Source organism: Vipera berus, assembly GCF_964194415.1.
Source record: "Vipera berus genome assembly, chromosome: 6".
Taxonomy (NCBI): domain Eukaryota; kingdom Metazoa; phylum Chordata; class Lepidosauria; order Squamata; family Viperidae; genus Vipera; species Vipera berus.
The window spans coordinates 58308355-58326836 of NC_138208.1; the positions used below are offsets into that span (position 1 = coordinate 58308355).

General features: G+C 40.1%; 1 protein-coding gene across 2 annotated transcripts; it reads left to right on the top strand.

Annotated features, from left to right (window-relative positions):
- Nucleotides 1-2288: 2288 nt before the first annotated feature.
- On the top strand, nt 2289-17116 carry ARHGDIB (Rho GDP dissociation inhibitor beta). Of its 2 annotated transcripts, none has more exons than XM_081330436.1 (6): nt 2289-2327; nt 6922-7108; nt 9355-9438; nt 13865-13941; nt 15356-15419; nt 16409-17116. In XM_081330436.1, the coding sequence occupies exons 2-6, from the start codon at nt 6931-6933 to the stop codon at nt 16606-16608; spliced, it is 603 nt and encodes a 200-aa protein (XP_081186562.1). In that variant the 5' UTR covers nt 2289-2327; nt 6922-6930; the 3' UTR covers nt 16609-17116. The 2 variants fall into 2 exon arrangements, with proteins under 2 accessions (XP_081186562.1, XP_081186563.1); XM_081330437.1 differs by lacking the exon at nt 2289-2327 and adding an exon at nt 2342-2451.
- The last annotated feature ends 1366 nt before the right edge of the window (nt 17117-18482 follow it).

Here is an 18482-nt window from a genome sequence, read left to right on the forward strand (position 1 = left end):
AATGGAACTGCTGGAGGTGAAGAACAGGATATCTGCACCTTAAAATTTTATAAAATAAAATAAAATATAATTTTTTATAAAAAATTATAAAATAAAATAAAATTTATAAATTATAAAAAATTATACATTCCCTTTATAGAAAAACTGGTATGACGACCTATACTAACTGAAATATCTTCTCTATAGCTGTTGAATATAGAGAATAAGAGCCCTGAAATCTCTTATTGTACATCTATTCACTTTAATTCATAGATGAGACCAAATAATGAATGCTGTGAATCTGTGGTATCTGTGGGTGTCAAGACACTGTCAACACTGACAGAATCAAAGCCCACTACAGATGTTTCTACTGTTCAGCAGAGATACTATAACCCTACACTTACGTTTGTTTGAATACATCAATTAAAAAAGGAAGGACTTCTATTTTAAAGTGACCTCAAGTTTGGTGAATGAGCATTCTCCTTCTGAATGTTATCCATCCCTCATTGAGTCAACCAAACATTATATGCATACGCTGTGCCTATTAGCAACACTTATCTTGCCTCTGTTAATGAGTTTTGGGCTCTCTATTGAATGGTTTTGTCTTGGTTTGGCATGTGCAGCACATGATAAGCAAAGCAATTGTTTGATTCCTCCTGCTTTGCTGTCTTCCCTCTTCTGTGTATGAACAATGAGTGGGAAAAATCTTCCTATCACGGTGCTTTGGCAGGAATGGAAAGATTCTGGCTGCAGGATTCTGTCACTCATCTCTAGGTGCTTAAGCTCCACGCCATCATAAGCCCGCCAAAAAATTGGAGTCATAAAGGAGTTGCATTACAAGACTGTTTAGGATCCCTACCCCCATCCTATATGCAACAAATACTGGTTTCCACATTGTTTGGTCCTCCTTTATTGCACTATTTCCGCCTTGAGCTAACCACTTGGGCCACAGAGCTAGAGCATGTGCAATACTGCTGGCTGAGCAGTCAATTGTTAATACATATTTTGACAGACCATTGGCCTGAGGCTGCTGTGCCAGCTCTTTTAGGAGTTGAGAATGTTGGCAGATAAGGCTGGCTAGGAACATGAGAGGAAGGGCATGTCCACATTAGCTTGAAGCAGCCTTTAGGCCCAGTTCTGTTATCACACAGTGCTGGTCCCCTGATTTCTGCTTCAGCATAATGGACGACAGGTCTTAAGTTCATACATTTCTTGGCTGCCTTTGGATGCTATTGGCTTGTGATGGAAACATTAATACTGATACACTAAAAAACAATCTAAGATTGTTTCAGTCAAGGAATTGAAATATTCCACTGTAGTGTAATCAGTAAATGTTAAGTTTATTCTTCTAAATAAAATCCAAGAAATACATAAGACTTGTTTATGAATCAATACCCAAAGTGTTAGGCTGTACAGCATTACAGATGTCAATTTTTTCCCCCAAGTAAAAAATTTGGATTCATCTCTATAAGGAATTTCTTGTGTCAGTTGATCTTAATGAAAACAAGTTTCTGTCCCACTACAATTAATAGCAGAATTACTTTTTGGGGATGTATTTACCAGGGCTTTCAGCAATAATTTTCCTGTTTTCAAATTTTATTCAGAATGAAAGCATTCATGACTGGACACTGTTGAAATACAGCCTAGACAGTAGTTAAGTTTGTATAGATTTTTGCAAAACACATTCATGAAATAGGTTGCATACAGATACATATACAAATAAAATAAAATAATTGTTCTATTGCGTTAGGATTTAACAAAAACATAGCTCATTACTTCTCTCCTCCCCAAATACCTAATGCTTCTGATTCAACTGTTTGATTATAGATAAGGCAGAACATCCAGATGGCAGAGAAATGAAACACTAGCTGATGGAGAGGGTGGAAAATGAGCCGTGTGATTTTTCTACTCTAATAACTCTCTCTCCCCAGAAATAGCATCCTTTAGAAACCTCGGCATTATCGCAGCCAAACCCGAATATCATCCAAGGCACCTAACCATTGTTTGTACAGTTTCCAATATCTACATACAGAAGGAACGCATACGTATCATAAGCAAGGGGAAATAATGCACGAATTCCTAAGGACCACAAGTGAGGATACTTAAGGAGTTCACACATACAGCTAATCATCTTTTATGCTTTATTGTACTTTTGTGTATATCTGTGCCCAGTTCAGAGAGGCTCTAAATGAACTGTGCGCGATAGAAGAAGTAGTAGTAACGCCGCAGCTTCCTCTTCGAGTCGGATTTTTTTTTGCAAATGATTATTATTTTTTTAACCAACTTCCTTCCTGCTTTTAACTGCCAACGCTGAGACAGAGAGGAACCCCGGACGCAGCCGCCAGCAAGTAAGTACGAGCAGGGCAAGTGGAAGAAGAGGCGAAAAGCGACGCGTCCCGGCGCTCCTGATGGGGGGAAGCTCTTGAAGCCCCCTGGAAGGAGTCCCTCAAGCCGGGGAAACCGGGCAGAAAGGTGGTTCTCTAGAGCAAAAGGGAAGGGGGGAGGTTAGGAGGAGCAACGCCTTCAGGGCGATGGCTCTGCAATGCAGGGAAAGCCTCAGCACAATCCGCTGCTGGGAGGGGGTCACTTCTTGGAGACCCGGCCGCAGGAAGATTGCAAAAAGCACTGCTTGGCGTCTTTGGTGCAAGAAACTGATGAATTTTGCTTGCTCCACAATTCGGAGGCGAGGGGAGGGGGAAAGGAGCAGTCCTCGCCCACAGAAAATTCTATTGCGCATCCGGTTCCTTCGTTCCTATATAGACTGAATGCTTCTATTTTTCCATTATTTTTATAGATATTCAGTGAACATTAGTGTGGGGTAATGATGGGTGATCTGGTGACCTTTGAATTTTTGGGGTTGCAGTCAGCAAGCATCCAGGAAGCACCAGAACAAATAACCTAGAGTTAGGGGCTGAGAAATTTGCCAACCTATTGCCTATTCTTATCTGACTTTCAGACAGGAAGCAGCAACTGCTTGTTGGCTGCAAAGGGTAAGGGTGTGGCTGACTTCCTATGGCATTCTTAACCAAAAGGTCTGGTTAGCACATGCCTGCTTCTTCCTCAACCTTTCTCCCCTTCATGCTTGGCATGCAGTGGCAGCCAAATCTGAAGCAACTGCATTTTTGGATGAGGTGTACCATTATTTATGACCACCAACAGTGATAGCGATGATAAATTCTATGTCTGAGAAGCTCCAAATGGCATCTAATGTAAGCTCAAATGACATAATAAGTTTAAGAGCATTAGTAGGATGGAGCAAGCTCCTTAACTGGGCTTATTGACTGACAGTAAAGTCTTCTGTGGAAGATTTTAACTTCTATAGCTTAGGAGATGTGCTGACTCCTGACAGTTTACAGATGTTAGTTACAGGACAAATATGTGGATTCTGGACTAACCTGTAGCTTTTCTAAGAACTCTTTTGCTCCCAAATACTAGCTAGTTTGCATGTTACTTCAGACCCTCTAATTTAAGAAATTGCTTCCTTCATAAAAATGGGCTATGTGCAATCCATATCATAAATCCTAAACCCTGTTGGTTCTTAGCCATTCCTGGATGCAATCTGTTTCCAAGAGATCCCAAGCTACCCTGCTTGTAAAACACCATCCCAAAATCCTCCATAATTAAAATGAGATCAGTAGCTGTCTGCACTATCTGAGGCACAATTAACTCCTTAATATTTCTTGTCATTCTTTACATTTTAATGATCTATCTATCACACAATCCCAACTCTCTCTGCAGTATCTGCTTCAGATTAACAGGAACTTCATTTGCATATCTTCTGAACCATTCTTACAATTAAAAATGAGGTTTTTTTTAAAAAATAAACTGCTTTTGGACTGTAAGAAAAAAAACTGAAATATGAAATCTCAGATTTGTATTTTCATGAGATCAGAACAGGTTCTTCAGAAACTGGCTAGGCATCACTCTGTGATGTTGAGCAAGCCATAACACCATATTAGGTCTATTTGAATGAAAAACAAATCACTTATGTTCATTTAAAGTGAAGCTGGAGGATTATAATGGTTGGAGTCTTATACTAAGTTAGCTACTATCATATGCGGGTAAAGAATCTGAGGTCCAGACTGTTGGTATTGAATTACAACTTTCAGTATCCTGTAGGTTGCTGAATTTGCATTTATTTGCAAGTTTGAGAACTTTTACTTCTAGCTTAGATTAGTTAGTTTGTATTGCTTGAATCTGACAAATTAAGGATTCAAACAAACCAACTTCTTACTATGATTCATGAATAACTCTTGCTTTAAACTAGCCATAATTCAAATTATGATCTGCACTGAAAAATATCCACATCCAAACATACATTAGAGCAGGGGTCCCCAGCCCTGGACTGCAATGCCAGAAAGGTTGGGGATCACTGCAATAGAGCCAGGAAGGTTTGTGGATTGGCAGCAGTGGCGGTGCTGGTAGCAGCAGTGGGGGGAGAGGGGGAGGAGGGGGATGCTTTTGCACCCATGCGCCCACTGCTTGCACAAAGGGAACATGCTCACCCTCTGCTTGCGTGGCCTGGTTCCCAATGGGCTGCAGCCTGGTAAATTCAAATAAATACATTTGGTTCTTCTGAGCAAAATAGGTTGCCTGTCCTATTGTGCCTTTATGTATTATTCCTGTTATCCATGCAAGGGCATGAACGATTAGCAAAAATTTATGCCATTCTTTATCATTGCACGCATGAATTTTGGCAACTCTGATGCATCTGAAACATATGAAATTGGGGGGTATTAGAACAGAGCATCGGGTCTTGAGCCAAATATCATATATTTCCTGTATTGCAGTTGTTCAAGAACTCAGATTAAAAACAAGAGCAAATGATACTGTCTACCATGGATTAGCAATAATTTTCTACTCAGCTTTTTATGTTTTTTTACTTTGTATTTTGTTTATCCTTCCTTGGCCAAGGACCTAACAGCAGACTGATTCTTCTAGTGCTGAAAAGGGAGTTTCATTTTAAGTCCTTCTTGAGCGTATTGCTTACTGAATTTTGTTTTGCTTCCCTCCATTTCAGAGAAGTTTCAGTGTTATAGACTGTGGTAGCTCCTTGGAGTCTATAGCCAGGGCATGGGTTGTCATAGGAACAAGGCACATGTTTCCTTCCTACATAAAAAGGGGACTTGGTCACCACACAGACAACAGCTATTTTAAATATTGTGCAGTCGGGAAATTACATGATATTTGCAATTGGACTGATCAGCTTTAAAAAAACTGTTAATAAGTTCCATTCAGGTATTTTCCTTCATTGTCTGCTTTTGATGTAAATCTCTGTATGTTACTGCATGAACTATTCGATTTATTTCTATTGCTGTCATATCAATGAAGATTTGAAATAACTGTTGTTCAGTAATGTGACTACTCTGGCTTCTGAAGGTCATTTGTCTTTGTCAATGTGACACAAAGAGGTTCTTTAATTAGAGGGTTTGCTGGTCATCCTGGAAGCAGTATGAAGTATTTTGTTACCGATACAAATTCTCATGTATGACCGTGTTTAGATTTATGTCTTAAGGGAAGGTGAGTATATTGTGGGAAGTAAATGAGCGCAAACTCACATTAACAGCCTTCTCCAGAATTGTCAGCCAGGAGAATTCCAGGAATATAGGAACTGAAATTTATTTTATTTTATTTTTATTTTAATTCCATTTATATCCCGCCCTTCTCCGAAGACTCAGGGCGGCTTACAAGCTTAGCAGAAATTCTGCACATCTGGAGATACCAGATTGGGAAAGATGCCTTAATATGCATTCATGCGTTGTTGTGTAAGATGAGGACGAATAGCTCATATTCCAGAATTTGTATTTTGCAGAGAACAGAGACTTCTTTTTTGGTTACTGTAGCATAAATATAGATGTCAAAAAAATTATCAAGCTTTTACAGCAGCAGTTGAGACTCTGCTGCTGCTTCTGTTGATATATGAAGGTGTGAATGGTAAAAAGAAAGAGGTGTTGATGGATGTCCCTTAATTTGTGGTCCAGAGGTAGAGTCTTCCCTCATGAGCTGATCTTGATGCATGAATCTACTACACTATTCTCAACCTAGAAAATGCTGGCTAGAGAATTCTAGGAATTAAAGTCCACACACCTTAAAATGGTTATAGCAATAGAAATAGCACTTAGACTTACATACTGCTTCACAGTGCTTTACAGCCCTCTCTAAGTGGTTTAGAGAATCAGCATATTTTCCCCAACAATCTGGGTCCTCATTTTACCGACTTCGGAAGGATGGAAGGCTGAGTCAACCTTGAGCCGGTGAGAATCAAACCACCAAACTGCAGGCAACCAACAGTCAGCAGAAGTATCCTGCAGTACTGCATTCTAAACTCTGCACTACCATGGCTCATATTTTATAGCTCATATTGGCTTTGTTAAGAGAACTCAGCTTGTATAGTATTTTACATATATGCATGTGTATATATCCGTGTGGGTAAACAGAGAGAGAGAGAATATAGTTTAAAAATTACCTTGCTGTAGTTATTGATTACATCTATTTTTGGAAGTAATGAGTATCAGTGGCTGTTTCACTGGCCAGATCAGGTGCTTTCTTTTGCTATGTCCCCCACCATTAAAGTGTTTGAGAGCTGGAATGATTGACAAATTCTGGGGATCAGTTCATGTTCTTTTATACTGACAATGCCATGAATCTGGGATGAGCAAATACAGGTGAGAAGAATATTCAGCTCTTCTTGGTCCAATAGTTAAGAGCGACTATATCCTTCCATCTAGAAATGGCATCTCTCCTAATAGAAAAAACAACCAGTCCATCTACTGGATATCTGAATTTGACAAATTAATGTATCTATTGCCAGGTTAAATGTCTTTGATCCTTTTGCTTATGAAAATATTTAAATGGCTGTGCCTGTGACCCTCACTCCCACAATTGTTCTCTGTAATCAGTATCTTACACAGTGCCCTTAACTGGCAAATCTTTCTTCTGAAGCCCACAGTCATGACTGAGAAAGACCCTGAGGTACATGTGGAAGAAGATGACGATGAGCTAGACAATAAACTAAACTACAAGCCTCCACCTCAAAAGACACTTCAGGAATTACAGGAGCTGGACAAAGATGACGAAAGCCTTGCAAAGTACAAGAAATCTTTGCTGGGGGATGCACCAGTGGCTGCAGGTACAGCTGGGAAAAGGTTTTGGCCCTTTGGAAAAACCATCTTTTGGGGCAGAAAAAAGGCAGTATTTGTATTTGCTTTGTTATGAGGTTAATATTGTTAATGGTGGAGAACATTAAATCTGAACCTAAAAATGAAAGAGAAAAGATTATCTATTAATTTCTGTGCTGCCCATCCTACTGATAAAATGACTCCAAGTGCTGTATTACGTTGATCTGAGTACCGTATTTTCCGGCGTATAAGATGACTTTTTAACCCATGAAAACCTTCTCAAAAGTCGGGGGTCGTCTTATACACTGGGTGTTAGGGTTAGGGGCGGTTTTATTGTCCGATGTTACAGGAAAAACCAGAGGCAACACCCCTCCACACATACACACACGCAGGCAACCTCGGCAGCTCATTGATAGGGGGGGAGGAAGGGGGAGAGAATCACAAAATTGCTGTCTGTTGTTGAGCCCTGCAGGCCCGACACTACACAGGGGGTCTCGTTCCAAAAACAAGCCCTGCTTCACCTACTCACCCCTCCCACTACACACGGCTTGCTCCATGACCCGGTGCTCCGACAAACAAGGGAGGAGGTCACCCGTAATCAGCAAGCCCGACTATCAGCTGATCGCCGGTTCCTGGCTCTGCAAACCCGACGACCAGCTGCTTCACGGCGTTTGCACGCGCCTGCATCACAGGGCTTTGCTGAGCACCCCGAGGACAGCCCAGTCTGCCTTGCCGTACAGGGAGCCTGGGCACTACAAAACATGCTAGCTGTTCCCTTGCCTGCCGACGGACCTGTGCCGGGACTGCATGCTATAGCCTGCGTGCTGGAGGCAAGGGCCGGCTGTTTTCCGTCGGTGTCAGATGGACCGGAGCCGGGGACTGCTGGAGGGTGGCCCTGGGACGTGTGGAGGAGCCCGCTGGAGCCAGATACGGATGAGGGGGGGGGCAGTTGGTTGGAGAGAGATAGGCACACACTGGGAGCACGTTAGCATTTTCACCCGGGTTGGGGTAGAGGGGGTTTGGAGAAGAGTCACCCAGGATACTAACAGCAGCAAGGTTTACAACGCTGAAGTTGTCGAGAGTCGGAAGCATGTGGAGGTTAAAGAAACGCAGGCAGGCTCTGGATGCCGGAAGTGTACTTTGTACGTTGCTAAGCACATTGATTTGTGCTTTAGATTGTAAGCTGCCCTGAGTCTTTGGAGAAGGGCGGGATATAAATGGGATTTTTTTTTAAAAAAATTGCGTCTTGGAGACAGGAAGGGCTGGGCAGGCAGGGAGGGAGGGAGGGAGAGCTGACCCACCCAATCCTAGCAGACTTTGTATGCAGTGGGGTAGTCTTATACGGCGAGTATAGCCCAAACCCTATAATTTAACAGGAAAAGTAGGGGGTCGTCTTATACGCCCAGTCATCTTATACGCCGGAAAATACGGTATATTTTTACCATTATTGAAGATCAACTTTCAAAGTTGCTTTTAAGATGACATGGATTCTATTTTCATTATGCAAGTCAACTTCTGTCATCTTAGTTGGGTGGAAGACTGCTAGTCAGCACAGGAGCAAGAACATAGCTTAAAAGGATCAAACCAGCAATGCTGAGAGAGGCTTCTAGAAAAGTTCTGGAGTAAAGCTTCCAGTCAAGTTGACAACAATGCTAGGTAGACTCTTATTGGTGTATTTCTTAGCATATGAAGAAATTAGTTGAGACATATTTCTATTATTTATGCTTGAAGTTAGCAACAAAACCTGAAGCATTATTTAGTTACTGCTCATGGTTATTTCAGCAAAGATAATTCATGCAACTCATATAACTTTTGGTTATGCTGACTGCTACTTATTAATTACATTTATTCTTGGAAGGTATTTGATTATTGTTGGCAACTATTTTACACTGTGTCATATTATTTATATTTTTAATTATTGGTTGTGTTTTTATTTAGCTTTTATTTTTTTTAATTGTTAGCCAGAGATATGACAGTCTTGTAAATTTATTAAAGAAACAAATTAGAAGAGAGATAATGTTATTGTCCTCTATGGAGGGTGTGAGTGGGAACAGTGAGGTATGATTGAATTTCCCTGCATGACAGAAACTAATAATGTGTCAGAAAAAAGTTTATCTTAGCTATTAAGTGACATGCTAATTTACTGTGCACATGAAGGCTTTATGAAGATAATTTTTTGCATTAAAAAGATAAGGAAGCACCCCTGGTTTCTCAATTTTTGGTTACTAAACCTTTTGTCCTTTTCCTGACACCACAGACCCAACACTTCCGAATGTGACCGTCACTCGACTTACTCTTGTATGTGACACTGCCCCAGGACCAATCACCATGGACCTCACTGGTAGGAAACATTCTCTTTTCATTTTATAGCAGGTTGAATGGAATTCCTGGGCCTTGCTGCATTTTAAAGTTGATTTTGTGAATGTTGAGTTAAGTAGGATTGGGATGAATAACCTCTTGAAGTATTAGATAGTGCAACTCAGTCCTCAACCTTTTGGAAGACTACTTAAGGTCAACTGGTGATTCAGTGATGTAACTTGAAGGAATGTGAGGTTCTTGTACAGTTGGAGGGAGGGAATTAAAAGCAGGAGTGGGAATGGGTAGCCTCCTGGCCTATATTATTCTTCCCCTTAAACCACTATCTAAAAATAGTCCAAAACTGAACTTGTGAATTTCAGATTTATTAGTCCAGTGCCTTAAACCACCACATTTCATTGGCTCTGAGTGAACAACTCTTGTGGCAGTGACTTGAATCCATTATCAACCAGTTTAATTATGTTGGTCTTAGTAATTATGACAGAAAAGTAAACCTTTCAGTTAATTCATTTCCTCATGACCAATTAAAAACACTAATTCTTCCATCTTTTCCTTATAAGAAAGGTGTTTCAAGCTTTTGATAATTTATATCTGTTGCAGATGGGCTGGGAGCAGAATGTGATAAATCTTAGAAACAGCTTATTGCCTGTTTCTTGAGATTCCAGGTGGGAGAGGTTTCGAACAGGGGACTTCTGACTTTTAATCTGTCTAATGTCCTAATATTATTATTTCCTCTGGCCACCATGAGTTATTTCCTATTTTTAAAAAAGAATTAAAAGTAAAATTTAAAGGGAACTAACGAAGTGTAGGAGGTATCTAAGTAGAGGCTGGATGGCCATCTGTTAGAGATGTTAAAGCTGGATTTTTCATAAAGATCCTACACTCGGCTGAAGATTACATAAGATGATCTATGGGGCTCTTTCCAACTTTAGAATCCTTAATGGATGGTGTGTCTGTGGTGGTTGACCAGCTAGTCTGGGATTAGTTGGAATTAGTTGGTGACACATGATTGTTGGATGGGATGGGATCCATCGATCTGGGAAAAAGAGACAAGGTTTGGATTATGTTGACTTGATTGGAGTGTAGTGGCAGACAGCGACATCTTAGTAGAGATGGGCAGAGAGAGATAAGGTAGAAAGCAGGGTGGGCCACTCTCTGGGAAAGTGCACTTGGTGGCTGGTACCAATACTGCTTTTTAGCCTCCTTGGCTTAGCTCCCATGCCAGGATATGAAATGCTCAAGCAGTTGCTGCTTAATGCCAGGTCAGCTTGGCATTAATGAAAGCCCTTATGAGACCCAACCTGGTATGTATTACTGAGACTTAGTGGATAAGAATGAGGCTCTTAGAAATGTTTCCAATTGTGCCTGGGGTGTGGCACCAGCTACATGTTCAAGGCAGGAATAGGAGGATGGATATTGCTGTCTGGAAATCTCTTGTGGTTTTCAGAGGCAGTTTTCTATAGATGTTTGTGTAACTGGTTCCAAAGAACAGATGGGATTGCTGCTGCCAGCCTCTTTGCTGTGTTGTGGCTTTCCCTTCTCAGCTGCATGATGCTTTGACTGGGTTTGGAGTTTCCTAGAACTATGGCACTGAAAAACTTCCCTCAGTCTTCCCTGGGTGCAGTGTGTGAAGTGGCTTAGGAGCTCATGTCCACCTTAGGAACTTCCCCAGGAACTCTCTGAAAGCCACTGGTCTTCCTCAGGCATCTGATGGACCCCACTGGCTTTCAGACAATGCCTGTAGAGGTTTGTAAGTCTCTAATACCCAATTCACCCTTAGTCTCCTCTTGGAATGATCGGATGTCTTTAGCATTGGATTGGTCTTTATGTCTACCTGTGGCCTCTTTGTACATGAATCCTGGAAGGATCCCCGGGTTTTCAGAGGAACTCTGGAGGATAAAATGGCAAGAGTTCAAACCTGTTAATCCCAAGGAAGATGGCAGGTTTCTTTAGAGCTCTTAGTGTGGCTACATGATTATTAGATCAAGGCTTCTCGGAAGATGTCATATGGCTGAGTTCAGGGGTGATTAATACTTGAGTGAGGGGTTGTCCCTCTGCTCTTAAGGAAACAATAGTCTGCCCCTCCCCAAAAAGCTATTGGGTAATTTTTGACCTATTTCCAAATCTTTTTTGGAAGGATTGGCAAGGAGGTATTTGGCTGCAGCTTCAGAGGAAGAAATGGACTATCTTTCTGTCTGGATTAGGCCTAAGTTGCTTGTGGATGACCTGTGGTGAGACCAGGATGGACATAGTGGGGGTGGTGTGCCCATCCTGGCTATCCTTAATCTCCCAGCAGCTTTGGCATCATGGATCAAGATATCATTCTAGGCTGGGATTGGGAGAAATAGTGTTCTGCAATGGTTTTCCTCCTTTCCCCAGGGCCAGTTCCAGTTAGTGTTGATGAGGGGAAGAGGTCCATCCCTTGACCCTTGTTGGGGATGAGGTGCTTCATGGCTCAGTTATCTCCCTGCTTTTGTATGACATCTACATGAGGCTCTGGTTTATGTCATCCTTTGGCATAGAGTAAGACTGCCCATATGCTTATGATGTCAATTATACATCTCAGCCTCTAGTTGCTCAAGCAACATTATCAAGTCACTGACTCAATGTCTAGAGTTCTGTGGTCTGTATGGGGAGGGACAGAGTCAACTTCAATCCTGAACAAGATCATGTGGGTGAAGATGTTGAGGCTTGATGAACTTGGAGATCTTCCACCTTTAGTTCTGAATGGGGTTGATTTCTGCCAGGCAGACCCAGTGTTCAGACTAGGAACCTCTAAGCTCATGACATCTGTTGAAGAGAAGTTGGAAATCATGATTGAAAGGCCCTTTGCAGAAATCTATCTTGCCCAACTCATAGTCACTCATGCCTTCATCACCTCTCCTTTGGATTAGTTGTGTGGTTGCCCTTGAATTCTACTCTAAAGCTAATAGCTGGTCCAGAATGTAATGTCATGGGCTCATCTTTGTATACCTACATTATACTGTTATTTTATGACCTGCATTGGTTGTCACTAAGCTTCTGGATACAACTCAATGTGCTGGTTATCACTGGCAAAACTCTTCATGGAACAGGACCTAGTTTTTTATGGAACCACTTGTCTCTGGTTATCTCTGCCTGTTCTGATAAGCTCTAACAGAGTTGACATGCTCCATATCCTTTGAGAAATGTTATAAGAACTGGATAGCTCTCATCCTTGCTTTTCTTCCAGGCACTGGATCAGGTGGTTTTCTGAATCTTTCCGGACAGTTTATCTTTGTTCAATTGCCTCTGGCATAATAAATATTTTATAGCATTATTGTTGTTTTAATTATACACTGTCCTGTATGTTGAGAGAGTATGTAATATAAATTAGCTAAATAACTAAAATATAGTGGTAGTGGATATAGTTAATCTTCTCACAGCTCAAGTTTTTAGTGTATTCAAGTACAGCCAGAAGGCTGCCTGCTTTAGATCTCTTCATTGTTGGCACAGCACCAGGGCAATAATTCCTTCTGCATACTTGAGTAACAATCTGTGTTCCTAGGAGTTTAATATCAGCAAGAAGTAGTCATAGTTTGCCTTATATGGATTTTTGCTTGATAAGAGAGGAAGTCATGGCTTAGAAAAGCACAGATGCTTCCTCTGTAACTGAAATCTCCAGGGGAAGCAAGTCCACAAATGTTTTGTTGATAAATGCATTATACAATCTGTATGAATGCTGCTAGCTTTTACTTACACAAATATGCATACTGATACTGTAGCTATGCAAGAATGTTTCCAGTGCATAGGCTCTTTTTAGTTAATTGGAATGACACAAGTGTGCTCATATGCACAAATGCACAGTTATAGACATTTCTGGCTCATTAATGCATGGACTTTCACATTTTATGTTCATTGGCAAGATACTTACTGCATACTTATTTGCTACATCTAAAGAACATATTAAATAAATTAAACATAAAAAGTGGGTTTCTGTTTCCTTGGAAAAACACTATGTTGCAGTGAAAGAATAGGGAGATAGAACTAACAAACCTCCACCTCTTTTCATGTAATTTCTAGATTTCTTTGAGGGAAGTTATTTTCTTTATTTGTTTGTTTATTTTTAAACTACCATATGCTGCTTAAAACAAGCATAATACATATATTTGCAACACAGATATGCTTATATGCAACTGAGTGCTGGAACTGGCTTATATTGGCTTGTAAGAACTGATTTTCTGCAATTTTGCCAGGTAATGGTTGAGAGCAGAGCTGAGCCACCGCAACTAGTGTGCCTGTCAGCTATTTAGTAATAGCTGTGTGGTAGCAATGGAGCCAGCAGAGCCTTTTGTTAAATGTGTACAAGCACACCACTGCTTATGCATTTGTACCGTACTCCAGTGTTCAGCAATCAAATGAATCCATGGGAAGAAAGCTGTTCTCTTCCACATCTTTTAACATGATTGATTGAGGCATTTTCTCTGTTCCAGGGGACCTTGAAGCCCTGAAGAAAGAGACCTTTGTATTAAAAGAAGGAGCTGAATATAGAGTCAAGATCCACTTCAAAGTGAGTGACTTTCCTATGGAAATTTTCCAGAGCTGGATTCTATTCCATTCTTCATATCTTTATTGCAGCCTCTTACAGTGCACAGGTGTACATTGCGGTTCATAAATGTCACATCTGTCAATTTAAATAATAAAGCATTAACCAAAATAAGAAGTTCACATTGTCTACAGGCAGAACAGCAGACCGTTGCAGAAAGGAAAGCATTCCCAGTGAATCTTGTATTCTTTAATTCTTTTGGCTGGACTAATTATAATTACAAAAAAACCCCCACAAACCTTAAATGAAGTTCCCTGAAGATGGGCTCCAGCATGAGTCTGCAAGCTTGGAAGATAAAACTCTCTGGTCCTGGTGACCCACCCAGATTGGATTCTGCAACATTATCCTGGGACACATACTGTATATTCACCTTCATTCATTAAATGAAATGATATATTATTCTTACATTACGATATATTGTGCAACAAAACTGATAAAAAGGTTTTATTTTTTTCATAGTGCAACTTAATTAGAAACAGAAAAAAGAAACATGAATTTGATTACTTTTCTTAAATAGGCTTTTTATTGTTTTAGTTTAATATATATAATTGTTTGAGTTGCAAATCTGTTAGTATATTTCAGAACAGCGCATCAGAACAAATATCATTACTAAGTGTATTGTCCCAAAATATATTAGGTTTTTCCCCAAATGTATTTAATCCTAAATATACTGCTCAAAAAAATAAAGGGAACACTTAAACAACACAACACACTGTATTTAATAGTAGGATGTCTTATCTTCTGTTCCCTTTATTTTTTCAGCAGTATATATCCAACTGCTGGTCTTTAAAAACCTGTTCGTAATATGGCCTTGCCCAAAATCTTTATTTGAGCACTAAAATGTAAAATGGTGCTTTTTAACAGATCTAGGCAAAATGCAGAAGTTGTTACACTGATAGGCTAATTTGCTAAAAACTGCTTTATTTCCTGTTTCTCTTAAAGAAGAGCAATCAAAATGGAACAAATATAACTAGTAATTAGGCTGGATGTAGCGTTTCATTCCCACTGATGATTACATTAACTCACATTCTAAATGTCTCACAAAGAGATATCAGCAGTTTCATTTCTTGGCACAACATAAAAACTAGCTGAAGATTTAACATGACTTGTTCAAGCTGCTGTGAGTAATCTATCTTAAATTGAACTACAGGCCTTTATGGTTGAGTGTATGAAGATTTGGGCTGTTAACTTTACCTTTTACAGTATTTTGAATTTAGGGTTTGATGATTAATTACAGGAGCATCATAAACTGAAATAATAAATGAATAAATTATTTATTGTAGTGACAGAATGGTGTTTTCTCCCTACAATATCCCAAAGTAAGGTTAGTGGAAACCTAAATTGAATTACCTCACTCAATGGGCTGTTTTTCTTACAGGTAAACAAAGACATTGTATCTGGTTTGAAATATGTCCAGAACACTTACCGGAAAGGAGTGAAAGGTGAATATATAAAATAATTTCTTCTTCTCTTTTCTTCTCTTTCCCGTACTTGTAGATGATACTGCTATAAACATAGTCTTGCTTAGGTGTTTTTTTCAAAAATCACCTTGATGTGGTTGTGCTGAATAGCTCACCTTCAAACTTTATAGATAAAGTGATCCTTTCCCTGTTTGTATAGTGCAAATCTTGCAGAAATCCTTTGCCTCTAAGTTGTAATACAGAGACTGTTATCTATAGGAGCAGAAATTGTTCTGTTGATATTTCTACTTGCAAGGTAAATGCTGGGCATATAGCTAATTGCCTGAACACCCCCTTTTCTATAGACATTTGTATGGTATGCTTAGACATCAGAGAGAAAATTCTCTTATGTGTATAACTTCAGAGAACTTGAGCTAACTTAAACTGTCTCTTCTATCCTAATTTTAATTGCCCCAAAGTCCTTCCTTCCTCCCTCCCTCCCTTCCTCCCTATATAAAACTGTCAGAAAAAACTGTTAAGAAGCTTACATAGCTTACAATAAGTTTTAAAACAATAAATTGTATCAACAAAAAAGAAATCACAAAAAAGAAAAATCCATTCTCATGACCCTTTGAAATAGCAAAGTTTTAATGACTTTCTGAAGAAATAACGATCTGATCACTAGGGAAATTGAAGGAGGTTGAAAACCTATGTGACAACACTCAAATATGGAAACATTTAATAATCTTGTAGGATTTCGGACATTTTTACTGCATTTTGGAGTTTGGGGGATGCTATTGTTGTAAATTAATTAAAGTTTGTTCCAAATTCCTTTCCGGGATAGTTTCTGTGTGTGAGTTGCAGTAGCAGCTGCAGATAATAACTCTACCAAAGGCTGATGTGGTGGAAAACTGCAGTCATTATTACATTAAACGTTTGCATTGTGTTTAAAATCATTTGTGTTTTGTGTTCTATCCTATTCTGTCCTATCTTCTGATACACTGATTTTTTATGGCTTGGATTTTTCCTAGTGGATAAGGCTGTATTCATGGTAGGCAGCTATGGGCCACGGCCAGAAGAATATGAATTCATGACACCTCTGGAGGAAGCACCAAAGGGCCTGGTGGCCCGAGGAAACTACTGCAATAAGTCTCTCTTCACTGACGATGATAAGCACAACCATCTCACCTGGGAATGGAACTTGGCTATTAAAAAGGAATGGACAGAATGAATTTTACCTGGTTTTCTTTTTCTTTTTGCTTCTTCTGCTGCTTGTGCTTATTCCAAGTGTGTCAGCTTCTGGCACATGCATGCCATGCTTCTTCCACATAACCCAACCCTTCTATTGTAAACACAAATTTAGCCAATAGAGGCTATTGGAGAGACTCTGTCTCTCCTCCTGCTACCTTGAAAATAATCACACAAAAACCAACAGGGACAAAGCATTTCTCTGATTGCACAGGATCAGTTCTTGAAGTGCCTTTGGTCAGAAGATACATAGTCACCAACTTAAACCGATTGCTATCGTGGCACATCAGTTGATTGAAAGAGAGTTGGCTTTGGAATTTCTCTTTCCCCCTGCCTTATATGAAAAGTTCTGTCAGCAGATAATGTCTTGTTTAAATCTGTTTCCCAGAATTGCATTTGGAGTTGCCTTGTCTAGCAATATAAGATACAGTTCCTGACCTGGTCTGTAAAGATAACAGTGTCATTGAAAATAAAGCCAATTTTGTCCTTTGGTTCAGAGTAAGCTTCTTGTGTTTCTCACAATACATAGATTTATTTTGCTCTTTACACACAAGGATATCAAACTTCAATTCTTGCCACACACCTCTCTTGCCCTCAGATCCAGGCACTTTAGTCTTCTGGCCTTATTTTAATAGTTTAAGGAATAAGCAGATCTCTAGTGATTAAAGGTAAAGGTAAAGGTTCCCCTGCACATGCGTGCTAGTTGTTTCCGACTCTAGGGGCCGGTGCTCATCTCCGTTTCAAAACCAAAGAGCCAGCGCTTGTCCGAGGACGTCTCCGTGGTCATGTGGCCGGCATGACTAGATGCCAAAGGCGCACGGAACGCTGTTACCTTCCCACTGTAGTGGTCCCTATTTTTCTACTTGCATTTTTACGTGCTTTCGAATTGCTAGGTTGGCAGAAGCTGGGACGAGTAACACGCGCTCACTCTGTTACACGGCACTTGGGATTCGCCCCGCCAAACTGCCGACCTTCTGATCGACAAGCTCAGCGTCCTAACCCATTGAGCCACCGCGTCCCTCTCTAGTGATTAGGATAATACAAAACATAATGGGTATTGCCACTGGATCACTCTCAGGGTATTATGAGAAGTAGATTGTACAGAGAAATAAGTTGTTTTGTCATCGGTATATGGGACTATTTTTATTCTTTTATTTAAGATAGGTGTAGGCAGTACATTTTGCTTCTGGGGAGGAGGCAGGACCTTTTTTAAAATGGTCAATGACAACTCTGAACCTGTAGAGCTGAAATGTTTGGCTGGGAGTTTTCTTTGCAGGAGTTAGTGCATCTGTGTAACATTCTCTCCTCTAAAATATAAACCATTTTGCCACAAAAAAGCAACAGTTTGCTCTGGATTTTGAAGTTTGATCTTGGCTGTGCCTGACAGACCTGCAAAATCAGGGAAGGGGATGCATGCCCCCCCCTGGTTTGTAACCTGAGAGGCAAGGCTTTTTTTCTCATAGAACGCTCAGAACGGAGTTCCGGCACCTTTTTTTGATGGAACCTTGTAGGGTAGGCAAGGCGGGTTGTATGACATGTGTGAGTTCTGGCACCTTTTTCTTTTACAAAAAAAGCACTGTTGAGAGGTAAGGTGAAACAAGGACTAGTTGATGATTTAAGGCTACATTCAGAACCACAGAATTAAGGAACAAAATGACTAAGCAAACAACTTGAAGAATCTTTGCTTTACAAATGCTACAGTATTCTGTCTAATAGGCAGAAAATACTGGGATTCTGTAAGAGAAAGCACTGCTCATTTCATAGAAACCTAAAATAAAGTGATGGGAGATGGTGCAGGCAAAATGTGCATGAGATAAGAGAGGTTAAATAAATCAGCCACAAAACAATTTTTTTAGG

Excerpts from the sequence above, each read along its gene's own strand:
- ARHGDIB (XM_081330436.1), top strand. The coding sequence starts at position 6,931 with ATGACTGAGAAAGACCCTGAGGTACATGTGGAAGAAGATGACGATGAG. Across the intron at positions 7,109-9,354 it reads GGATGCACCAGTGGCTGCAG|ACCCAACACTTCCGAATGTG; the intron begins GTACAGCTGGGA and ends CTGACACCACAG. Across the intron at positions 13,942-15,355 it reads GAGTCAAGATCCACTTCAAA|GTAAACAAAGACATTGTATC; the intron begins GTGAGTGACTTT and ends TTTTTCTTACAG.